Source organism: Miniopterus natalensis, chromosome 16, assembly GCF_054644295.1.
Source record: "Miniopterus natalensis isolate mMinNat1 chromosome 16, mMinNat1.hap1, whole genome shotgun sequence".
In the NCBI taxonomy this organism is placed as follows: domain Eukaryota; kingdom Metazoa; phylum Chordata; class Mammalia; order Chiroptera; family Miniopteridae; genus Miniopterus; species Miniopterus natalensis.
This window is the reverse complement of record NC_142096.1, coordinates 5079817-5105405: the sequence shown is the minus strand read 5'-3', so window position 1 is coordinate 5105405 and position 25589 is coordinate 5079817. Positions and strand designations below refer to the sequence as shown.

Below are 25589 nucleotides of genomic sequence, written 5' to 3'. Positions count from 1 at the left end.
CTCACTGACAGGGAATGTCGAAGGGTCTCGATTTAGCCCCTGGACAAAGTCCCTGACCAGCAAACTCAAACTGTCACTGAATTTACTGATGTCATAAAGGGTCTTAAGGAAACTCCTGTTTTATTTATGCACATAAATGGACTCGTTTACCAAACCGGAGCAATGATTCACAATTAACATCCCCGTTCTCGAGGGCTCCTAAGTATTGTTCAATTTCTATTTTTATTTTACACTTTTGAAAGAGACAGCGGGAACAGAGAGGGGGAAATGTGGCTAATTCCCCCACATTGGGGCCTGGCACGTACAAAACCAGACTTCTCTGCCTCCAGGTTCATCCAGAGGGTTGGGACGTCTCAGCGCCCAGGGAGCCCAGGGAGCCCAGGGAAGCCCGCTGCACCCTACAGAGGAATCCTACAGGTAGCCTACCACAGTGCTCTCGCTAAAGCATACGTTTAAAACTACGGAGGGTGCCAACTTAACACTAAAAATTTTAAACTGTAGCATTTCAGCAACAAATGAGCTCGGGAGCTCGTCTCAGAAGTGAGATTAGAGAACTATTGCTCTGGAGTCTGTGGGTCCAGTTCATGCTCGGCTCCACCCCGCTCTCAGGCTTAGGCAGACACATAAGGGGGTGGCGGCTCCTTGGCAGCGCCAGTCACGGTGGCATCGTCATAGGGGGGCAACAGCACCTAAGGAGAAGAAGAGAGGACAAGGGTTAGTGCTGTAAAGTGCACAACGTTTAACTTCAATCAAATGTTTCCCATGACTGTACCAATTTAAATTTTCCAGCAGGTGGCTAGACTTTGATGAGAGAATATTTGATCTGTTGGGTTTTTAATTTATTGATTTTAGAGAGGGGGGGGGAGGACAGGGAGAGAGAGAGAGATTTGTTGTTCCACTCATTTATGCCTGCACTGGTTGGTTCTTTTATGTGCCCTGACCAGGAATCAAACCCACAACCTTGGGGTATCTGGATGACACTAACCAACTGAGCTACCGGGCCAGGGAGAGATTTTTTTGAAACTTTAAAGATGCAAATGGGAAGAGACTTTTGGCCCTTTAGGAGCTTTTCACACCCTGCTCACATGTGTCTGATGTCACGGTGCCTGGAGGGCCTGAGGGCTGTGTGTCCAGGACTAGGAAGGAGGCCTGTGTACCCCCATGAGGAGCTTTATCCAGTATCTAGCAGGAGTCTCCACTAGGGACCCTAAAACCCTTGCTGGAGCTGAGGACAAACACATCTTCTCTGCGCAAAGCAGCTCTCTCTCCGCGGCGGCACGTCTGACTTTGAAGCCGAGCCTCCGGCACACGTGTGGGCATGCACCGGGTATGGGAGCTCATAACCAGGGAGAGCGGCCACTGGCACCAGACTGTTAAATCCTGCACGAATGGGCTTCAGCATCACGTTCCACCACCTCGTTAAACAGTCAACTGAATCATAGCTACATTACAGAAGTCATACAAAAATGGAAGAATTAAAACTTTCTCAGGAAAAAGATACCCTTAAAGAGAGCCCAAGGATTCAGTGCTGCCACTTCCAACTCACCTGCGGGAGGGAAACTCAACTCCGAGTCCATCCAGGCCAAAGCCGGGCTACGAAACCCCTGGGATGGTTCCAACACTTGTCCTACAAATGCTTCAGTCACTCAAAGAAGCACCTCAGGATATTTTAAATTTTCAACACCTACCCATTAGACACTACACTAGCTACTGCTCTTACCTGGACCTGACCACTTCATGAAATGATCAGTTAGGTATTTCTTTTAGACCCTAAGGCATCAGGAATGATAAGAGTCTGTGCCCTTTTTGTCTTAGCATTTCCTTCAAAGGTTTTTTGCTTTGATTTGGTTGGGAAACTGGAAGAGAGATTAACCCACAGAATGATCTCCAATATCTAATAACTCTTACCTGTTCTCACTGAGTCATATTTGCGACAGTACATGTCTAGCTAATAACATATGTACTGTTTTAGAGGGAAAAATGGACACTTACTTTCCACCAAGAGCCCCAGTATCTTTCCACACAGCTCGCCCTGAGACTGCTCAGCCTGGGAGAAAGCCACCTGGCCTAATATTTGACAGGAAGTGAAAGACACACACGCTGTCATGTCCGCGTAGATGCCCGAGAAAGACCCGGACAAAGGACAACAAACCCCACTACACCCCACGAGGCCCCAGTGCAGCTGGGAGACAGGGAAAGCGGCAGAACTCGGTCATTCCAACCCCCCTTAGGACCTCGGGGAGCCTCCAGTGCATTTACATTAACTCCTTTAGTGCTAGTTAAAACAATCTTTAAACATGAGGAGCTCTGCTTCAAAGAGGAACCCGCCCTCCAACCCTCAACTCCAGACCGCGGTCTGCAGGACACGGGCGCTGTGCTCCGCGGAGAAACGCTGCTTCCGAGCCCGGGGCAGGCGACGTACAAGGCGAGCGCAGAACACCTGTGGTGCCAGATGGCAAGGTCACCACCAAAGACGTCCGAAGTTCCGGCACCGAACTGAAGAGGCTCCGAATGGCCAAAAATGGTACCATCGGAGCATTTCTAAGCATATTAACTGTAATGTATCAACTTTTTAGAGAAAGCTTATATCTCCCCCCTTTTGAAAGTTTCAAAATGGGTATCAATGGTAGATAAGTTTTATTTAGGCTTACTCAAAAATTTTATCAAAATAGTTGTACTTTTCAGCTGGACGTCTACAGCTCTTCTAATAACAGGCCTCGAACACACCTCGCAAAAAAACAAAAACCACACAAACCAACCAACCCCGCTCCTCACTGGTCACCACCAGAGAATGAGGGACCAACCCATCATTTTGAAAACGGATAGATACAGAGACAAAACCAAGTCTATTTACCCAAGTCACAACTACTACTGGGCAGTCGATTCATGCAGGAGGGAAAGCTTCTACTTACAGAAATATTCCAGCTAATAAACAAAAAAGGAAAGAGAGCATTTCTGTCATAATAACATAGCCCCCAAAGAATCAATGTCCAGACACTGGGTAGCAATGGTTGCTCACGTCCCAGAAAGACAGAATCAGCCAGACAGCATATGCCTCCTGGTGGAAGAACAAATAATCAACTGTGCAGTGATCTTGGAAACAAGTGGAAAAAGTAAATACGAATACAGAAAGCTCTAGAGCTAATTTACTGGAAACACAAAGGACCCCAATCAGAAAAACCCAGTCTGCAGGACAAACTAGCTTCTTTAGCAAAATTAGAGACTTAAGATACATACAGGGTAGGTAAAAGCAGGTTGACAGCTGTTCGTGTGGAAGGTTAATATAATAATTAGTAAATAATACTCCAAGAATAAACTTACACATACTCACAACTATAAACCTACTTTTGCCAACCCCCTGTACTGATCCGTAGATTGTTGTAAATAAACTGATAGAAAAATTATGACATTTATGAAACAACTGGAAATCTGAGCCCTTACTGGATATCTATAGTATTAAGAAATTATTTTATATATAAATTATCTTATATATAAGTATGCTTAAAAAAATAACCACAATACCATTATATGTTGTTGTTGTTTTTAAATTAAATACTGTCAGAAAGCTGCGACTCCGGGTGGTGATCTATCCTGTATTTTGGAATGAACTGTCAAGGCAACTGAGTTATAAGAAATGGTAACTCTCTTCTTCCCAGAATGCCACTCTTCAAAAAATTTTAAAAAGTCTCACTGGGAACCCTGACAAAGCAGTAACATTATCAGCAGCAACTCGGTCCCCTCACCTTAAAGTTGATAGAGAATGACGGAGGAGACAGTGACCAATAACTGCCATCAAGCAACCCCCCGGCATCTGATGTCAACACACCGGGGTGAACAGCCAGAGCTGGCCCTAGTCCACGGTCCCCAACCCCCGTTACCGCAAACTGCTGCCAAGCTGGAAGCCTTTCTGAGGAAAGAGGTCTATTATTAGAAGAGCTGGGGATGTCCCGTTAAAAAGTTTCCTCTAAAAAGTTCGTTGGATGTATTTTGGGGACTTAAATTCTCTGAGCACCTCTCTTACACTTCTAGATTTCAGAATATCCTTTGAAGTCTCTCGTACAACGTGGATCTTTGTAGCCTTTCCACTTCACTTCTTTTAAACATACACTCAACCCTAAGAAAGGAGCAAAAATACCGCCACCAAAGGATATCAAGGCACGCCCAGTACGGACATTCCCCTTTCTGAGAAGCTTCATAAGTACTGTAGCTTTATCAGTCCCACCATCACGATATTCAGGGTAGGGTCCCGCTATACCTCGTTTGTTTAGTAACTTCATCGGTTCCTCAAACTCAAAAATCTCACACTTTGCGTAGACTTTTCATTAATTAAGCAGGACAATAAATGTGCAGATTTAAAGGAAAAATGGAAACTTATGAATATCCAGAAACTCAGAAGGAAAAATTTCTCTAAGCCAGGAGCTTTATCAAAATTAGGATAATTTTGAAGTTATTTATTTAGAGAGACTGACTGACTCAAGCAAAATTCTTCAAGGAGTGAGGTCGACGTGTTTACTGTAATCAGTGCACAGGATCCTGCAGACGCCGAAAAGGGCCCCTCGGCACCTGAGTGCACCGGGTTTTGTGCCTCTGATCAGGGCAGAGCCTCTTCTTACACCACTGCCCAAGCACATGCGATTCAACAAATGCCTGGTGAGCACCAGGAGAACTATTCACGGATAACCTGCTTTGTCTCAGAAATCCCACAGGGTTCTCAGCAGTATCAGCTTGCATCGATAGACTTAATATCATTGTTTTATTCCCAGTTTACACACAAGAAAGTAACGGCAGAGACAGGTTAAATTATTTAAGTAAGGGCGCAGAGTGAACAAGTCACCGGAACTTAAAAAAAAAAGCAAAATACAAAATTCTCGCCTCGTTTAGAGTTCACATGCCATTCGTGTTTACCTTCTACCGGTCCTGCCCATTCTAGCCCCTGCGACAGCACCCAGCCCACAGGCTCATCCGCACCGCGGCGCACGTGTCCACACCGCGCCGCGCCAGGCCCCGTGCTGAATGCAAAGGCAGGTTAGCACCTAGAGGACTTACATTTTTATCTTCCTGTGAGCCAGGCAGTTTAAAGTGATTTACATAAAGTGCAAATGATTTCCAGGACTCTTTCAGGGAAGATGTGTTTCCCCAAATCAATTTGAGAGGCTTGAAAATTTAACAGTAATAGAACAAAGATCACCTAAGTTCTTTTACTAAGGTTTCCACATGCAGGGCAAGTTTTAAAGACACAGCAACCGCTGCCATTCTCATTTCTCTACCCATCATATCACATTTCTAGGTGTAATTTCACACGGCAAGTGAGATAGTACAGTCACACTATGCAGAATTATCTTCTACGGTTTAATAACTCAGGTTTAAGATACACAAAGAGGGAAAAGGTACATATATTTTCCATCTGCAATAGTTTTTCAAATAAACTGAAAGGTGAGCCATCTGGATTTTATTACGCTTTAAGGAAAATGAAACATTTCATTCAACTATGAATCCTCTGACGACTAAGCAGCTCATGATATGTTTCAACAACAGTAAAGGCACAGCGAACACTAGAAACATTCAGAGGCTGTCCCGCAGCAGACGTGGAGAGGCCTCCCCGCAAGTGACGCGGCACCTACCGTGGTGTCGTTGCTGGTAACGTACACCAGCACGTCGGAGTTGTTCCTGCCGTTGATGTATCGGTAGCAGTTCCAGACGCAGCTAATCAGGTAACCCTGAAAGCGGGGGAGATGGTTACCTTTCCTGTTCAAACTCCAAGTATCGCCAGAGATAAGGCTGCATTACAAAACTTTTATTTACATGAATTATAAGTGCGCGTATTGACTCTACTAAACCAAAAAGACTTTAAAATTCACCCAAATCCTTGACCGCTAAGCTGCACACGCACTATCACAATCCTTGGGAAAATGTAGCCCCAAATGATTTTCAACGAACCGTTTTCTTTGATTCAAGTCATCATATTATCTACTTAAAATGACTTTTCTCCCTAAATGCAGCTTCCTCGAGCTTACTGACGTTTGAATTTTTGAAGAACTGGGTGATCTGATGTCAAAATAAAGACTATGAATGATCTTAAGAATTAAAAGTTCAAAGTGCAACAATAATTTGAGAATTTTCTACGTATCAGTAGCACCCAGGTGTGAATGATGATATTTCCATGACCAGGTTTATAAAGATGAAAGGAAAGGGCAGCACTCAGGGGGGGGGGGGGGGGACACTCCGCTTCCGTGGAGATCAAGGTGACAACCTATCACAAAGGCCTTCAAATTACGCAGACCCGCGACGAAGGCATGTATCCTGAGGAGCGCCAAACTACACAAAAGAGGCATTTAAATTTATTCCCTGCAGCAATATTCACAACTGAAAGAGCAGAAACTATCTCAATGGCCGACAGTAAGTAATTTATTAAATGATAAGTTGACATAATAGACTGTTGAACAACGTTCAGAGTCCGCTGCATTTTAGAAACAAATTACAAGCACTGTAATGAATGTTGCAGCATACGCTATAGACTCCCTAATGCACAGCCCTGCACTGATTTACCTTCATCCTAACAGACTGGAACCACCCCGGCCTGGCCTGGCCTGGCCTGGCCTGGCCTGTGGCGGTTCGGCTAGTGTTTCTCCCTCAGGTGAGAGAAGGGACAGAACGTCAGGACATCAGAAGGCAGCTGAGGCGTCCAACGCAAGAACACGAGGCGACTGAAGCCTGCGTGCTCCTCTGGCCTTCGTGAACACACTGATAACATCCAGGCAGTAAGTACCACCTTTTGTCTTACCTTGAAGGTCAGGATGATGCTGATAAACAGAAGAGTAATCAGGACCAAACAGGTAGAATTCACCGACAAGATGTCATCTTTGTAGGGAAAGTTAGGGGGCTGCAAAGGGAGAGCGCCGTCAGCAAACCTCACGCATCCCTCGGGATCCCGGTCCCCGGGCGCCAACCACAGGTGCTTGGCAGGAGGCATGAGAGCAGACGGCTAGTGAGACCCCGCAGGATTTCTAGCCTGCTCCGAGCGGTGTGGAAGGGAGGCTAGCTTCATAACTCAGGCAGTAACTCTCGAAAAGGAAAACCTGAGGGAGATTCGCGAGCGAGACCTGAACACATACCCACGCCCTCCTACTGTACAAAAGGCCGAAAGGCTGACAGGCAGTAAGGAGAGCCTTTAAACACCGCTGATATTTGGATTTCCTGCAAATTCTGGACCATTCTAAAGAGACTGTGCAGGGCCAGGGGGAGAAACCTATTAAAACAGTGTCCTTTTTACAGAGTGTTTTTGGTGATGCTACTTCTCCCTCAGAACCTTTGATAATAGGTATTTACAGCATTGAAAACATAATCAAGTTCTACCATCTGACCATACTAACTACAGGTCAAAGGAAACCGTTTTAGGAAGATCAAAATCTGCTGCTACGGCCCAGACGGCGTGGCTCAGTGGCTGAGCGTCGACCAAGGGACCGGGAGGTGGGCTCGATCCCCCGCTGGGGGCGTGCAGGAGGCACCCGATCGGCGATGTTTCTCTCTCCTCTCCCTTCCTCTCTCTAAAAAAAAATAAATCTCTAATCGCGAACTCAAACGCGAGTTGAAAACCCACGAATTAAAACGTGTGCGTGCCTGTACGAGCGCCCCCGCCCGCCACCCACCCGGGTTTCCCTCTGCAGCAGCGGTCGCGGCCACGCACCAGCTGGCGAACGTACTCCTGGATGGAGCTCGGATAGACAAGCACGGTGACCGCAACCAAGGTGTTGAGGGCAAAATCGAAGATCTGGTAGCAGAAGAAGGGGATGATCCAGGCCGCATGTTGCTAAGTATGAGAGGAGACACGACGTCAACGTTCATGTTCAACATTACAAAACATGGTTTCTTTTAATTCAGAGGAACTTTTTCTACAGAAGGGAACTGGAGGAAGACAGCTCATTAAACCAGGCCACGGCGGCGACTGGTGAGCAAACAGGAGTCGGCAGGCCACTCTCCGCGAGCCCTTCCGAGACTACGCTCGTTTTCCTAGCAGGACACAGAGTAACAAGAGAGTTATCTTTCAAGGTTCTTATAGAAACCGAGAATGACGCCCTCGGAATCCCCACAGACAGCTGTGCAGGTCACACACGCAAGGGGCCGAGGAGAGGCCCAGAATTTCTTTCTTAAAACAGGAAAAACTCAAAATGTTAACACATGCTCTTGGGGGATTGAGACATTGGGTATATTATCAGTTTGGACCAAAAAAGGGGGGCGAGGTATTAGAGTTTAGAAGTGAGTATGAGTGACTCACGGGTAGCTGGGGAAGGGCTGAACACACCTGGCAAGCAAATTCTTGTTAGGCAGCTCGGAGACAATGGCACTCAGAGGGCATCTAGCCAACGGGCGCTGGCTGGAAGCCCTCCTACCGATTAAAATTAATTCCGATTAGGGGAAGGTGACATTGCAAGATCCCCTCCCTGGACTGGGTTTTTCTGCCTGAACCTCCTGAAAGCCCAGCTTACTGCAGAGCTGCTTACCTTGTATGCCCCGTAAGTAGCCATTGCACATATGAGGATCATGAGAAGAGAGATGGCGATCGCAATGCACATGTCTGAAAAGGTTAAAAAAAAATTAGTAGGTCCATTGTTTACACATTTCTTTAGTCGCTCCTCAAAGGCATTTTGTTTATAAACCAATTATAAGTGAGAACTTCATACTAAGCAAAGCACCAGAGATCTTTTGGAATTTGAGGAGATGAGTTAAGGGAAGTGCTCAAAAGATGTTCTTCCTAAATCATATAAATGCCTATAGATAAGAGATTGATTTACACATAAGTTTATTTCAAAAGTGCGAAAGAGATATTGGTTACAGATATTTTAAAAAGTTGGTCATGTGGTCCACTGAATTATGTCTATATAATAGGTATTTTTTAACATATAGGTGTCTAACTTGTATTTTATAAACTTGTGTGTGTCTCATGCTCCTGCTGAAACCCTCCACTGCCTTCCCATCTCATTTAATATAAAATCTCTGTTTCTTGTCATGGCCTTCATGTCTCTGCTTATTCCAAAGCAGGTCTCCTCCTCCCATCTCGTCGGACCTCAGCCCACACTCTTCTCACTATAACCCAGCCATATGTACCACGTGGCTCATTAAACACAGCGAGCTCGCCTCGCCTTGGGGCAACTGCCACTGACTAGAAGAAACATCACTCCTATTTCCACAGAACTAGCTCTGCCCTTGAGCCACGCAGGTCTCAGCTCCACGTCAACACCTCCGAGGGAGCCTCCCTCCCAGGCACTCCCATGTCACTACTGTATTTTGTTTCTGGCGTACATCACGATTATCTTACTCACATGTGTTGTGTATTTTCCAGCTCCCTCTGCTAGAGGAACCTTGGGAGGGAAAGGACTTTGTCCATCTTGTTCACAACTACAACCTCAACACTGAGGAGGGGACAGAGAGCCAACACAGCAGCTACTAGCCACATGTGGACACCAAGCACTTGAAATGAGGTCAATCTGAATTGAGATGTGCTGTAAGAGTGAAATACACTCCAGATTTCAAGGACTTATTACAAAAAAAGAATGTCAAATATCTCATTAATAATATACTGATTACATGCAGACATAATGTTTTGAATATACTGAGCTAAATAAGATATATCATGAATCTCACCTGTTTCCTTTTACCTTCTTTAACGCAGATACTAGAAAATTTAAAATACATCCGTGCTTATATTATTTTGCTATTGAACATGCTGATCTAGAACAACACCTGTAGCCCAGGAGGTACTAACTGAGCATTTATTTGAGAGGTCGTTACTGCATCTTTAGGAGATTCTGGTTAAAAGTATGGTGTGCCTGGGTTGATGACTGGGTTTCTAAAAGTAATGGGCAGGGTGACCACCTACTAAGAGGGCACAAAAAGCTACGCAGGCAGGCGTCTGCTGTCGTCTCCAGGGCATCTCGCAGGCATCTCATTAGTCTCCCTAACTCTGCGGCAGATGCTGTTCCCACGGAACAGATTATGAAACTGGGGCTGAGGTTATGTAACTCGCTGAGGGTTTGCACAAAAGGCTGAACAATGACTAATCCTGCTCTTACGATTCCAACCTCTGGCTCTTCCTCCTGTTCGTGCTGTTTCTACTTAAGTGTTGAAAAGTGACCGTGAAGCAGCCTGGCTGCCACTTCCTACAGGTCATGTCTCAAAGGAAAGTATCCCAGTCTTAGGGCCATCCTCTCTGTATCCTCAACATATTCAGCAGGAGGTTTACAAACAGAAGCACAAGGTGGGAGTACATTCTAGGACAGAAATGCAGGCATGGCAAGCAAGACCATGTGCCATCTCTAAGAAAATGAAGGTTCCTCAACTTGTTCTCAGATGCTTAGCATCTATTGGGAGGAGGGAAAGAAAATTTCAACAAGAGAGGAAGAGCTAGGGGACTTCAGAGGACACAATATTATTTTCAGCCAAGAGGAACAATAAAGATTTTGACATATGTCCTTTGTTATTTGTGCTGGGTCTTATTTTCCCTCATAAAATTATTTTCTAATGAGACAGAATTCGCATGCCATAAAATTCACCCTTTTAAAAATGTACAATTCACTGGTTTCTTTTAGTATATTTATAAAGTTGCACAGCCTTCACCACTAATTCCAGGGTATTTTCATTCTAAAAAAACGAATAAAAACCCCCAAAACACCCAGATCCTTAGCAGACGCTCCCCAACCCCCACTCCCTCCAGCCCCTGGCAACCACTAATCTTTCTGTCTCTATGGATTTACCTCAGAGACATTTCATATAAATGGAATCATACAGTATGTGGCCTTTTGTGTCGGGTTTCTTTAACTCAGTATAATATTTTCAAGGTTCATCCATGTTGTACAGCCTAAAGGTTTAAAATAAGCTATAAAAAGTTATGCAGGATTAGTTAACTAAGTAATATATTTACATGTCAATCTCAGAAACTCTCTCTTAACTTCTCACTTTCTAAAATATGGAAATTACCTCCTGCCAGCCACACTTTTATATTGAGAGATTTATAGTGACAACTATAATCAAGTCTCACAAAGATTGATTATATAATAAAAGGGAAAAAAAAAACAATAAACAGCATTTATATTTTTGTTATTAGTTCACTGGAGAAACGAGATGTGCGACTAGACCTGAAGAGAAGGAAATAAAATAAATTTAATAAAAAACATGCATGATCTATATGGAAAATTTTGGAAAGACTATTAAGGAGCACTCAAGAAGATTTGCATAAGTGGAAAGGAATAAGTTGTAATTAGATATTTTTTAAAAGTTGCACATCTCTGTAAATTTATGAAAAATCACTGAATTGTGCATTTTAAATGGGTAATATTTAAGGTATATAAACTATACCTCAATAAAACCATTAAAAAAGATGTAACCAGACAAAATACAACATGAAAATATATCATTTCTGCCTAAGCTAATTAATAAATTTAACACAGTCACAAACATACAATGGGATTTCCTAGACAAGTTGACGGTAAAGCATAGATTTAGTATCGACTCCATGTCCTGAATTGCAATTCTTTGTTGTTCTGGAAAAAAACATCTTGCTGGAGAAATAGCTGGCTATCTATTTGTTTAAGGTCAACAAATACTCCGTCTCTAAAAGTGCATCGTGAACCACTCTCCCCCTTACTTTGCCCCACCAATATTTTTTCCAATGTATTTAAAGTTCTCCAAAGCCAGTGAGAAATAAACTTGTATGACTTTTTGTTGCGGATGATACACAGTCGGCCCCTTTTCAGTTAGCAGGGACAGGGCATGACTATAATTATAAAATATTCAGATCTCTGTGACCTTTGAGCTGGGTGCCTGGCTTATGTTTCTACTTATCAGAAAAAGGCCCCAAATCCATCAAATAACGACCAACATAGTTTCTAGAATGAAGAATGATCACCAATAGAAGACACCATAGGACATGAGTTATCCTTCTGACCTTCCTTCCTGTCATTCACTCACCCTCCTCCCGGAAAGACCAAAAGTCCAGGTTAAAAAGACTATGACACAGCAATTTTTAAAATGGACAGGTTAACGTAAGGTGCAAAAAGGGGAGGAAAAATCTTAGACTCTTGCACTTAGAACAGAGGACAGCACATAAATACTTGTTGGTCTGATCTGTAATGATGGGAAGTTAAATTCATCAGTTCAAATGGGCCCGTGAATCAATCTTTGTAATTTAATAGCAAGAACTGGAAGCCAGATTCCCTGGCCCTGAAAATACCAAAAGATCTACAAGTGCCATCTGATGTACTTACTAGCATCATCCATGAACTCAAAGTCGCCTCCCAGTTCAGAACTTGAGAAGTGATGCTGATCTGGATCAGCCAGGGCGCTCAACAGAATCAACAGCACCACAGCATTGATGATCTGCACGGAACAAGAACGACAGTGTAAGTAACATACCCAGCATGTAGTCCCTATAGAAGAAAATTCTATGGGCCACATGGAATTTCACTTCAACAGAGACTTAACTGTCAACAGTAAGCCCCACCCGTCGGGGGGCAGGCGAACATTCCCAGGGCAGAACCACGGCCAGCCCATTCGGATGCAGCCAAGGGCACATGGCTTGGCGCCCAGATGATAGCTGGATTTCACCTCAGGCCCCCTCGGCTAGCGTCCCGGAGCAGGGAACCACCAGCACAAACACACGCCGCAGCCAGTGGCCGGAAAAGCACAAAAACTCTCCAGCACGTAGCCACGTAACGCTAATGAGCACCTGCAAGTTTTGCAGGTAATAAAACATTTTCCACAAGTTCAGACAGAGCTTTGAGACCATCCACGTAACAGGGTCAGAAAACGAGTGCCAAGTTCAGTGGCAGAGCCAGGATCCTTAATCCTGCAGCAGCAGACACAAGCCCCTTTCTGTCCAAGGCCCACATCAGTCTCCCGGGCACTGCTGAATGCATTTCCCTTGGGCACTTCCGACTCAGCTAATAGGAAATGAAATTGTCTTCCTTCACATCTCTCACCTCTGAGCTGCTTTTTCTGTTCCCTATCTTAAAAAATAGCATCACCATTAATGAATGATTAAACATGGAAAACACTCAGGCACGATGCTAAGTGCTTTATGTGGATCTTCTCTCTTAAGTTCTGCAACAGCCTAATGAAGTAGGTGCTATATTATCCCACTTTACAGATGAGAGAACTGAGGCTCAGGGGTTAAGAACATTGCCCAAGATCAGGCAGCGAACAAATTGTAGAAATAAGATTTGAACCCAGGAATTTCAATTCCAAAACCAAATCTCTTTAAGTCGCCTGCCACTTTTGAAATCTGATTATCTTTGGGTTTACCATCTTCCTTACCCCCTCCATCCAACCAACTGCAAATTTTTAAAAATATTTTTTTATTGATTACAGAGAGAGAGAGATAGAAACATCAATGACGAGTCATTGATCGGCTGCCTCCAGCATGCCCCCTATTAGGGATCGAGCCCGCCACCCCGGCATGTGCCCTGACCTGAAACCGAACCGCAACCTCCTGGATCCTAGGTCGATGTTCAACCTCTGAGCGATGCCAGCCGGGCCCAACAGCAAAATTATGACCATTCACCTTCTGCATTTCTATTTCCTTCATTCTCCCTAACTGCCCTTGCTGCATACTCTGCACATGTACCAACCGCGATGGGCTTCTAGGACTGAGGCTTGAGCTGGGAATGGGTTGTTATTTCTCCTTATTTCTGGGTTTAGAAACTCATGACAGACCTCTAGGTTTCATTCCGGTCAAAATGAAAAGATGAATAATCTTCAGACATGAAGAAAATTCTTTGACTAACTACAGAATTCCCTACTATAAAAATCATATTTGGAACTAATTTACAGAAGTGGTTCAAACAGTCGGGTCATTCGTTTTACAAAATGTCCCCTCTGGAATCCATTTTCAAAGGGCAACCCCAAATGGTCAGCGTTACTGTAGGATTTGGAATGATTTTATTTTCTTCTTCTATGCTCCAAATTGCCTAACATGGTCTAACTGCTTTTGGAAAAAAATAATTACAAAAACGAGAATAGCAATTTCCCAGGGTATACATATATAACTAATTTAAATAGATACTAGAAGTATGTGGTTAAAAAAATGTTTGAGGGCCCTGCCAGCATGGCTCAGTGGTTGAGCATCGACCTATGAACCAAGAGGTCACTGGTTTGATTTCTGGTCAGGGCACAGGCCCGGGTTGCGGGCTTGATCCCCAATAGGGGGCGTGCAGGAGGCAGCCGATCAACGACTCTCATCACTGATGTTTCTCTCTCTCCCTCTCCCTTGTTCTGATAAAAAGTGAAAAGCAAACTCCCCCATATTCCTCTCCACCAATCACCTTCTCACAGTCTTTATTAGAACTGCATGTTTCCTGTTTCACTCCAAAGACCCAAAAAACTTTATAGCACATTTTAAAGACAGTGTGATTAGCAAAACTCTAAATAAAACTTTTCAGAACATATCTAAGGCTTAATGGGAGGTACAAGCTGGCCCAACTGGACGTGACATCTGGCACAGATGTTCTTTGATAAGCTGTCAAATTTTCTGGGCATTTCATTCTAGTCCAAACATTATGGACTGAAATAAGATGAGATGAAATGACCTTAAAACCTGTTCTGAAAAAGTAAAGCACCATACAAAGGCAGTGTACTTGTTCTTGTTATCATAATGAGGCCAGTTTTAAGGCTGAAAGGCAAGGCAGACATTTGGGGTTCATGGGCTGTGCCCTCACGGAGGAGTGGAGCAGGGAGGGTAAGAGGAGACAGAAAGGGGAGGAGGCGGTGCGGCAGGTGTGGGTATGTCTGGTTTCAGAAATAAGGCCCAGGCTCGGGATCGGGCAGCGAGGCGGGGCGCTGGACTGCGTACGTGTAACGAGACACCAGGGGAGGATATTAGGAAGGACTGCGATCTGACTGGCATTCACATGTGTCAATTATGGAAACAAACCTGGCAGGGTGACTGGCACGTAACAGCCACTCGAATTAGTTCCCTTACCTTTCTTCCACTGATTTGCTGGCGCACCTGCTCATGCATTCACCCGGTGATTCTTGTGCCCTGACCAGGGGCGGAACCGCCAACCTTGGCATATTGGGACGGCACTCTCGCCAACTGAGCTACCCGGCCAGGGCAGTTCCCTCATCTCTTCACACCTTAACAAGAACCATGCAGAAGCTCTTGGCTGGCATCAGAAAGCTGCCTGGGTCCCAGACGTCCTGGGCCAGTGTTATGCAGCTGCTTTCCTGTCCCTTCAGTTCCAATGGACCCGTCACCGCTCAATCAGCTTCTTCTGATCCCGTCGCCTGGCTCACTTGTCATAATAAGTTTACTGATTGCCCATTAACACTTGCTAATAAGTGTTTAGGAAGAAACTCCAGGACGTAGAACATGAACTTAAACAAGTCATGGCTCCACACAACACAAAGCATCAAGCAGTAAGCAGGACAAAAATTCAGAGAAGGACCCAAAGTCCAGAGGAAGATGTTACTGAAGCCTGAGGCTGAGACGGGTGCTGGGAGGTGCAACTACGGCAGCATCTGGACAGGGACGGGAAAGACAAGAAGGTTTTACAACCTCAGAGGCGTGGTAAAGAAGTTCAAACATGAGTAAGGCCACTGGGACAGGAGCCTGTACTAAAAACAGCAAGTAGTTCAATTTGGTTGAAACACGGCATAGGGAGGGAGGTGTTCGGGGTGAAACTGGAAATGCAGACCGCACCAGGCGCTAGAGGGTCCTCAGCACTAGGATAGGAACTGGGGGCTTTATTCGAATAGGTAATGAAGATGCCCAAAAGGTTTCTGAGGTGGATCTGACACGATCAGAGCTATGCCATTAGGGAGTTCAAGCTGGAGGAGGTGGGGAGGCTCAGCTGGATGCAGGAAACCGATCTGGAGACCACTGCAATAGTCTGTCTGAAAGCCAGTAAGGGTGGTAACCACTCACCTCCAATTTCCATGCTAACCCTGTAAGATTGTCATCTTACGAGCTAGTTTGAGAGGTTAAGTGACTTTATCTTAGGTCTTATGTGTGCAAGAGCCACGGTTTGAACCCAAACCATGCAAAGATAAAGGGAAGCAAACAGGACTCTGAGATTTCAAGCCCAGGTGACAAGCTATATCTGTCATTATCAGAAATAAGGAAGATCACTTAAGGACTAAGACAAGGTTGATTTTTAAAATTTTTTCTCTTAATAACTTATTTTTTAAAAATATGTCTTTATTGATTTCAGACAGAGGAAGCGAGGGAGATAGAAACATCTAATGATGAGAGTCATTGATCGGCTGCCTCCTATATGCCCCCTACTGGGGATCGAGCAACCGGGGTATGTGCCCTGACCAGGAATCGAACCATGACCTCCTAGTTCATAGGTCGATGCTCAAACACAGCCATGCCAGCTGGGCACGAGGTTGATTTTAGATAGTGTCCTGAAAAGTACTTGCGGTGTCCAAGTCCATCTGGCCTCTAACCCTCTCTGTATTCTACCTCTGGTGCCCAGACCTGCCCGGTTTTCCTGGTGGCCTACTCTCGTTCTGACAGCCTGACTGATACCTAGTCGTGTGTGCATTCCTGCTCTCTCCTGCCCAGTCTCTGAACGCATCACATCATTCCTGACAACGCTGTTCTGGCTACTGGTTTGGTGTGTTCTTCTCACTCCAGAGTGGGTCCCGGTTCCTATACTTACTTGGCTGTGCCCTTGTTGGTCCAGTAACTGTCATCACCTCCTGTACCTCTAGCCCGATAGCCCGTCTCTGTGCTCACAAGCCACAGACCATAGTCCTGGGGCCAAGTCCCCTTCCAGGTGCCCCTGCTCTTCATGACACAGTCCAGAGAAAGAAGACAGATATAAAATGAAGATGTGATGGCAAGGTCATTACACGGCACAGATGACTCACCCTTGTGCTCTTTTAATCAGAGTATTTCATAATAGAAGGCGTGCGTTGACACATATTTACTGTATAATTATGTAAAATCCCAACTGGATGGAATCTGGTACACCACGGATGGTGCGAATGCTGCAGGGTGACAGGGTGATCCATCAGGACCTGGGTCTGTGCAAAGAAGTGAGGGACAGGACTAGCCATGGTAACAACTAAACACGGTCAGATGGAGAGGGTCAAATACAGGCCAGAGCCCCACAAACATTGGGTAAGAAATACTTCAATGATGAGAGTACTGGAGATCTCTCAAAGAGAGAACATGAAAATCACCCAATCAGCCACTCTGACTAAGAATGAAATATCACCACAAATGAGAAGCAAGATGATGGTAAGACCTGCCAGGAGCAGATTACGTAATGGCCACAGCTAATCTAACCGTCAAAGCAAGAGAGGGCATATTTATTTTCTCATTCAGTCAACGCTAGCTCACATTTGGACCTTTCTTCGTCTGTTTTGGTAGGTTGTGTACAAACTGTTCCTATTCTATTTACAAAGTGTTCCTGGGGTGTCACATGTTTTTTCCTTGCTCTTGACAATGATTACTTCCACATGTAAACAAATCCAACTTCTTTCCAACCACTTAAGTGGTATTTAGTCCCTTGTACATTCTCCAGGAATCCAAAGTGCTCCTCACCCTTGTCATATCAGATCCTAAAGGAACAGTGAGACTCGCAGCTTGAATGTAAACAACTGAAAATGTAAAATGTAATTATCACTTTTTCAAAGCCTCAATAAGAGAAACTTAAGAATATTCAAACCCACGGAGAGTAATGACACAATAATCAAAAACTGGCGCAGAAAGCTGTGTCCAAAAAGGGCTGCTGCTGACTTATCTATTACGAAAACTTAAGACAAAAGTAGGAGAATGGCTGAAAAATGTTTCAACCAAGTAACAGAATCCTAACTAAGCATTAAAAAAATCATACTCAAAAAATATTAATGATAAGAATATGTTCACAGTTTGATGTTAAATGAAAACTGCAGTCTAGTCCTGGCTGGTTGGGCTCAGTGGTTAGAGCATCGGCCTGCAGACCGAAGGGTCACGGGTATGATTCCTGGTCAAGGGCATCTACCTTGGTTGCAGGTGGGAGGCAACCAATCAATATGTCTCTCTCTCTCCCCCTCCTACCTCCCTTCCACTCTCTTAAAAAAAAAAAAAAAAAGGAAAAATATCCTTGGGTGAAGATTAAAAAAACAAAACAAAAAACCCTGTAATCTAAAAATGTTATTATACCTTTTTGTATTTCCCAGTGTCCAACTGCTTTTAGAGTCAGGAAAAAGTATTTAAAGCTTCAAAAATTTCAAAACTGTTTTAACATGAAATATGTTACAGCATATTAGTATTAAACCTGATTCTCTAAAGAGAAACAATTAACTAATACAAGTATGACCCAATAACAAATCTGGCTGGCATTCAAGTCAAAACTTGGAAACAGGTATAACAGGGGAGAAATATCAGAGTAAAACAGAATAATAATAATTAAGGGATCTGTCACTTCCAATAATGGTGAACTAGGTTCGCTGAGGACAACTAGGAAATCTGGACAATATATAAACAAATGTCTGAGAAGGCTTTAGAGAGCTAACAAGGAAGAGAAGCACGACTGGGCCAAGATCCAGGAGAAGGCAGGAATACCCCTGGGGAATTTGCCGATTTCCAGAAAAGATAGATGAGACCATAAAATCCTGTTTGCCTAAGAAATTGACTAAATTAGTTCACGACTCCGTGTCCAACACTCTACTTACTAACTGGGTTACCCCAAGATGAATAAGACACGGTCCTTGCCCCCAAGGATTGATTAGTAGTCAGGGGTAAACAAACACACGTCAACAGCCAAGTACATTCAATAATTAAATTATTCAAAAATTATCTATTAGGCAACAAATATACACCTAGAACTGGACTAAACATCACATACGTATTATGGCAAACCCCTCGAGGTAGCCCCCTACGGTCTAGTGGGGAAGGGGGTTCCACCCAGCGTGGAAAGGAATTCTGATATGCTCGTGTCTATGCCAGTCAAGGAAAGGGGGTGGCAGCTGAAACACTGCACAGGGAGATGACTTTTTTTAACAACAGAAAAGTAAGAGACTGAGAAACAAAGATTACAGCACAAATCCTTCTAGAGTATCAGACTAAGTGACTAAGAATTAAGTGTTAAGAGACAGTTCAAGGAAACAACAGCATAAAAATGAGCCGCTCTGCTAGTCCTTTGAGTTAGATTATAATGACACCCAAGATTTTTAGTTGCAGAAGCTATTACTCAAAGGGCAGTCTCTAGGTTACATATTGTGAGGAAAAAAGATATAGCAGCAAAATGGAAGTTGTACATTTATTAGAACTCCACCCTGCCCTGTTCTACACAATTCCTCAGTGACTGCCATGCGGTACGGAGGATGTCCATGCCGTCTTGCAGCTGTCCAGGGCACCGGCTACGTAAGTTCCCTTAAATAACCTCCTGGCGCTGCCTGGAGTGGTCGGCCTCTTTCTTTGGTCTCTCGGCCCCAGGAAATTATATGAACAATACCATTAACAAAATGAGTGGGCAAACCACACACGGGGAGAACATTTTCACAAATATATATTTAACAAAGGACTGGCATCCAAAATACATGAAGAGTTCTGTGGACAAAAAAGGGGCCACATGCAGAACCTGACCAGCTCAGGGGAGGCCTGCGTGGTGGCCTTACAAACTCAGAGACGGAAAATAACCACAAGGGTGGTCTGAAATTAAAACTTCCTAACTAAAAGCAGTTCCCGACGGTAGTCATGTCCTAGGGCAGTATTTTTCCCTGACGACGACCAATCTTCACCTTCACTGAGATTGTCTGTTGTCTTTCTGCATCTAGGATAACATACCTGACAACACGCCTTTGGAATAACAATGTAATTTCCTTTTTTTCCGGACCCCTCAAAGCACCAGAGTGGAGACCTCAAATCCCTTCATTGTTACGGTTATTGTGTTCATTGTTGACTGTTAACTGTCTATGCAAAAGAAGTTGTGTGTCTGTCATTTCACTTTTCATCCAATCCTAGGTTTCCCTGATTTCCTTTCTCCCATCTCCCTAATCTATCACCAGTGGATTTCGTGTAACCCCCTTATGTCTTCCCTTTAATTCTGATGTATAAAAAAAGTGGTAAAACTGCCATTTTCCGGAGCATTTTCTCAATCCGTTGAGATTTTGCTTCCCAGCAACTGTCTTCAGTTTGGCTCAAATAAACTCATAAAAATTCTCTACAGATTTGAACGTTTCTTACATTGATAGTTCTTACAAATCAATAAAAAAAAGACAAAACCCAATAAAAATAGACAATAAACAGCACTTCACAAAGAAGGATATATGACTGGCCAATAAGCAAAGGTAAACTTTCTCATCATTAGTCACAAGGAAATGCAAACTAAAGTCTCCAAGAGTTACCGCTACACACCCAGCGAAATGGCTCGAGTGAAATGCTAACGCCACAAAAAGTGGGACTGGAACTTCATACAACTGGTTGGAGTATAAATGGCAGAACAGCTTTGGAAAACTGGTTGGCAGTTTCTTATACAGCTAAATATGCATCCACCCGATGACCAGCACTCACTCCTAGGTATTTACTCAAGGGAAACAAAAACATTTACGTCCACCAAAGGTCTCGCACAAGAATATTTGGAGCAGCTTTATCCATAGTAGTCCTGAAATGGAAACAATCCAACTGTCCATCATCTGGCAAATGGATAAGCAAATTGTGATATATTCACACAATAACATAATACTCAGCAAGAAAAAGGAACAAGGTACTAAGCTACCCCAACCTAAATGATTATGTTAAGGTACAAAAGAACACATACAGTATAATCCCAAGCATATGAATACGCAAAACTCGCCTGTGGGGTGGGGATGTGTGTGGCAATGATTAACTGGGAAGAGACACGGAACTTTCTGGGGTTTTGGAGATGTTCTCTAGGGGTGTGGGTTACACAAGCACATGCATTTGTCAACTCAATCGACTGCACACTTAGTATCTGTGTATTTCACCATATGTAAATGATGCCTCAATGAAAGAAGGGAAAAAATAAAGCAAAGACAAAGAAAAAAGGATCTCTAATATAAATACCTGAAATCAATGTGCTTTGTTACTGGACTGAAGGAAAGCTTTATCACTCCAAGGCAAGAACAAAAGACACACACAACACATAGCTTTTAAAAAGTAAAACAGGGGAAACTAAAACTTCAGACTACAAACCAACAATAGGACCTTCCGTAAATCACCTAAACTCCCTTAGCCTCTGTTTCCTCATCGATAAAACTGGAATGAGAGCCCTGGCCGGTGTGGCTCCGCTGGCTGGAGCACTGTCCTGGGTTGTGCACTAGCAGGTCACAGGTTGTTCCCAGTGAGAGCACCTACCTAGGTTTCCAGTTTGACCCAGGAGGCAACAGCAGACGGGTATATCTCTCTCACATCGATGTTGATGTTTCTTTTTTTTTCTTTCTCTCTCTCCCTCCCCCCTTCTGTCCATCTGTTCGTCTGTCCCTCTCCAAAACCAAACAAACAAATCAATTTTTAAAATGGGAATAATATAATTACCTCGCCAGGATTTCATAAAAATTGAGCTTATGCAAAGCATCTAGACTAGTACCTGGCACACTGAATTTTAATAAATGGTGCAGGTAGGGAATAACAATTAGAAAATGCGTAAGATCGATCCACTTTACCTATCTGGCAATTATTTATTACTTTAAGAAAGAATCCTCCCAGTGGACTCTTATTTGAACATCTATCCATCACCCTACCCTTTTTCCTGAAAACTCTGCCCCTTTCTGATAACTGACCACATTCCAGCCACCTGGCTGGTGAAGTGAGAGGGGCGGGGGATGGAGGGAGAGGTGCCTTGTCTGCAGTGACCCTGCTCAAAACTGTTCATGTCAATCAAAGTTTTGGATGACCAACTTATATGGAAAGGTATGAGAGAAACTCACTGTTTAAAAAAAAGTCTAAATTTTTTATGACATAAAAAATACTTTTAATAAAAATTACCAGTACTTAAAGCCAGGTTTCCCATGAATTAGGTTTACATAATGCAGCCTTTCCTATATCTGCTGGAAAGTTTTCCAATGATCTTTCAAAAGGCCATACATTTCCAAATGCCAAAACATGCACCCCAATAACTACTTTCCACAAAGAGCCCGATGCAGGGGTAGAGGAAGCATTGGGAGTCCTCTCCTCTCCCCAGGCGGGTTGTCTGGTTGGCCTGCGGCCAGCAGTGGGGCTCCAGCAGATTTATCTTTCCTGCGCATCACGCAGCAGTCTGCCCAATGCAGTGCCCTAGATTTTACAAATCACATTCACCGATGCACTTGCCAGTCTGCAGATTTGTGTTCTCAAGGAGGACACGAGTCATTTGTACAAAACAGTGTCCTGATCATCAATAAAAGCACGGAACAGTCTGAAGTCACCTACTATTCCCTTTTGCTCTACAGTAATTTTAAGTTTCTGGAAAGGATGTCCCGGTTTCTTAGCCAAGTCAGGGCCGAGGGAGGCGCGGAGGTTCCATCTGCATCCCCACTGAACGACAGTAACCCGCACATTCCAAAGATCTGCTTGAAACCTTTCAAGGCCAAAAATGTCTATTGTGTGCCCTGGGCTAGGCACTGACTGAAGGAAAGCTGAAACTATAAATAGCCCTGAGACCAAATGCCTGGGGGGGGAAATGTTTTGCTTGAAATGGCTACACAGCTGACATAAAGTCTAAGAATCCACGCAAAACTCTGATAAGCAGGAAAAGTGTATTCCCGCGACGCTGCACGTGCTCGCTCACTACCATTTTAGTAAGCATGTCCTCGTGGTGCAGTCGCATTAGGCACTGAAACAGGCGCAGGTGTAACCCTCCACCGTGGTGCCGGAGCTGGAAACGCAAAGGACCCAGCCCCGGCGGCGCGGTCCAGGGCGCACGGCCCACCCGCAGCAGGCACCGGGCAAGGCGCACGGCCCACCCGCAGCAGGCACGGGGCGGGGCGCACGGCCCACCCGCAGGAGGCACCGGGCAGGGCGCACGGCCCACCCGCAGCAGGCACGGGGCGGGGCGCACGGCCCACCCGCAGCAGGCACGGGGCGGGGCGCACGGCCCACCCGCAGCAGGCACCGGGCGGGGCGCACGGCCCACCCGCAGCAGGGGCGGGGCGCGGCGCCCTCGCTGCCCCCCGGGACCGCCGCTCCCAGGCCAGTGAGTCCCCACCTTCGGGGGAAAACCAGACCTGCCTGCGGCCTGATAAGAAAGGTACAGGGAGCACCTGTCGAGCAGCAGGACGGTGGGTGTAAAATGGCTTCCCCCGGGCCGACCGGAGGGCAGGCAGTGCAAGCAAATCCCCTCCTGAAAGAAGGGCGCTGCGGGGAACGTGTGCGGGAACCCGTCAGGGTGCGGCAGGAGCCCCCAACCATCCCATCTCGGGACCCGAGGGCGCGCAGCCCGCGGCCCCCTGGGGCAGAGCGCGGGGGCGCCGGGGGGCAAAAGGCGCCCGGTCCCCCAGGGCACCGCCGGGACCCGCCGGCACGCGGAGCCCCCCGGGCGCCGGGGAGGCAGGGCGGGGAGGGCGCGGGCTCCTCCGACGCGCGGCGCTCCCGGGCCACCGAGTGCGCTTTCGGCAGAAACCGCGGCCGCGGGGCTCAGGGGCGCGCCCCGGCCCCCCCCCCCGGCGCCCCCACCCGCCGCAGACTGGCCGGCCCGGGGCGACCGCGGACCAGCTCGCGCGGAGAATTAAGTTTCTAATAATAAAACTTTAGGCGGATCAGCGCCCGCGTCATCCAACCGAAGGCCGAACCGGGAGCCAACTTGCGGCCCTGAAAGCGCGGCGGGGGCGCGGGCCGGAGCCGGGTCCCGCGCCGGCGCCGCCTCCCCGGCCGGTGCGCCCCCGGCAGGTGCGCCCCGCGCCCCCGGGCCCTCCGCGCTCACCAGGTACCACACGCCGAGCAGGATGGTGCCGGTGCGGACATGGCAGCAGAGGCAGCAGCTGTTGGAGTAGAACCGCGTCCAGGGCGCGCCCATCTTCATCGCTGCGGCCGCGGGCGCCCTGGCCCGAGCGCGCCCAAGTTTGCGGGAACCGCGCCGGGTCCGCCTCCCGGGCGCCGCGCGGGCTGCTGCGTGCTCCTCGGCCGCCTCGGCTCCGGCCTGCCCGCCGCGCGCTCGCCGCTCCGCCCGGGCCTCGCTCCGCGCGTCCCCCGAGAGCTCCGAGCAGCCGCGGCGCCGGACCCTGCGCTCCGGAGGCGGGCGGGGGCGGGGCGGGGCGCGCGCCACGTGACCGCGCCGGCCCGTGACGTCACCGCGGGCTCCCGCGGCGGCGGGCGCGGCCGGCCCGGGGCCGTCCGTCCGTCCTCGCGCGCCCCCCGCGGGTCCCCGCGCCGCCCGCAGGCGGGTTGCGGGCCTGCCCTCGCTCGGCCGGCCCCCCGCGTAGCCGTCGCGGGGCTCAGCCGCCTTCCCCGCCCCTGGGGTGGGGCCCCCGCGCGCGCCCGTCCTGCGGACCGTCCCGTGCAACCCCGGCTGCGGGCGCCGTGCGGGGCGCTGGGGCACCGCTGCGGGGCGTGACTCCCGGGGCGGCCCCTCGCAGCTCGGTTCCTGCCACAGTCATCTCTTCCCCGAAATCGGGCGCGTGCCAAGGGCGCCTCCCTGCAGCGTTTCGCACCCCGGCGGCAGCCGCCAGGGACAGCGGCCGAAGCCCTATCGGTGCCCCAGCCCCCCGAGGCCGGCGGAGCTGCCGGGGAGACTGAGACGGTCCAGCGGGGCGCTGTCCTCGCGGGCTCGCCCGGGTTAGCCTCTGCGCGTGGGGAAGGTAAAGAAAGGAAGATGCAGGCACTTGGGCAAACCACGTGGGTGTGAGGAAGCGGTTCTGTTCTTGTTCTAACTGTCCTAGGAGCTTACACTTTTGCACTTTCCAGCCCAGCCTGGATGCTTGATATACATCAGGCCTCCAGACAACCCTCTGGTTACCCCCTGAAGGACTGAGGGAAGGAGGGGCAGGTACCCAGGCCACCTGGCACCCATGAGCCAGGCCACCGGCCATCCCGAGGGGTACCTCTGGGGCCATCCCGAGGCCCGGAATGCGGACGGATTCTTCCCAAGAAAGTCCTTTTGCTAGGAAGCCCCTCAGCTGGTCTGTCTTCTGTGGAACACTCCCCGTGGCCTAGCTGGTTTCCAGTTTGCAAGCCCTAGGACCTTTGAATAAGCCTTTATCATTTATTTCTAGCAAAGCCTCCAGACTCTTTTGAGTTCGTCTAAAACCTGTAATCACTGCTTAAGCCAAGCATCTCAGACAAGTTAGGTTATTAGCAGGTGTCAAAGTTTCATTTCGGACTTGGGGCAAGAGAAAACCTGGCTGGGTTTGCGTGCCTAAGGACCGGCTGTAACAGGAGGAGGAGTGTCAGGTAAGGAATGTTTAAGTGCAGGGCTGGTTAGCTTTACAAGGCTGTAAAGCTGTGAGGCTCTCACTGTGTAGCTTGAACCTGGATCCATGGGGACCCAAGAGGCGTTCTCAAGAGATACCAGGTGTGGGCTCTCAACCAGAAATAACAGGCAAAATTGTGGTGGGAGTTAGCCAGAAAGACCAAACAAGAAAGTCTGTGTCGTTATCTCATCCCAAAGTTCTGTTTTCCTTCACATCAGGTATAGCTTTCTGTCTGGAGTCTTCCATTTAATATTTAATTATGT

At 46.8% G+C, this 25589-nt stretch overlaps 1 protein-coding gene across 1 annotated transcript; it reads right to left on the bottom strand.

Annotated features, from left to right (window-relative positions):
* Positions 1-203: 203 nt before the first annotated feature.
* On the bottom strand, positions 204-24038 carry LAPTM4B (lysosomal protein transmembrane 4 beta). The gene is made up of 7 exons (XM_087825295.1): positions 23841-24038; positions 12258-12369; positions 8499-8572; positions 7685-7807; positions 6782-6880; positions 5622-5717; positions 204-689 (listed from the first exon to the last, which is right to left on the bottom strand). The coding sequence occupies exons 1-7, from the start codon at positions 23937-23939 to the stop codon at positions 612-614; spliced, it is 681 nt and encodes a 226-aa protein (XP_087681421.1). The 5' UTR covers positions 23940-24038; the 3' UTR covers positions 204-611.
* Between the last annotated feature and the right edge of the window lie 1551 nt (positions 24039-25589).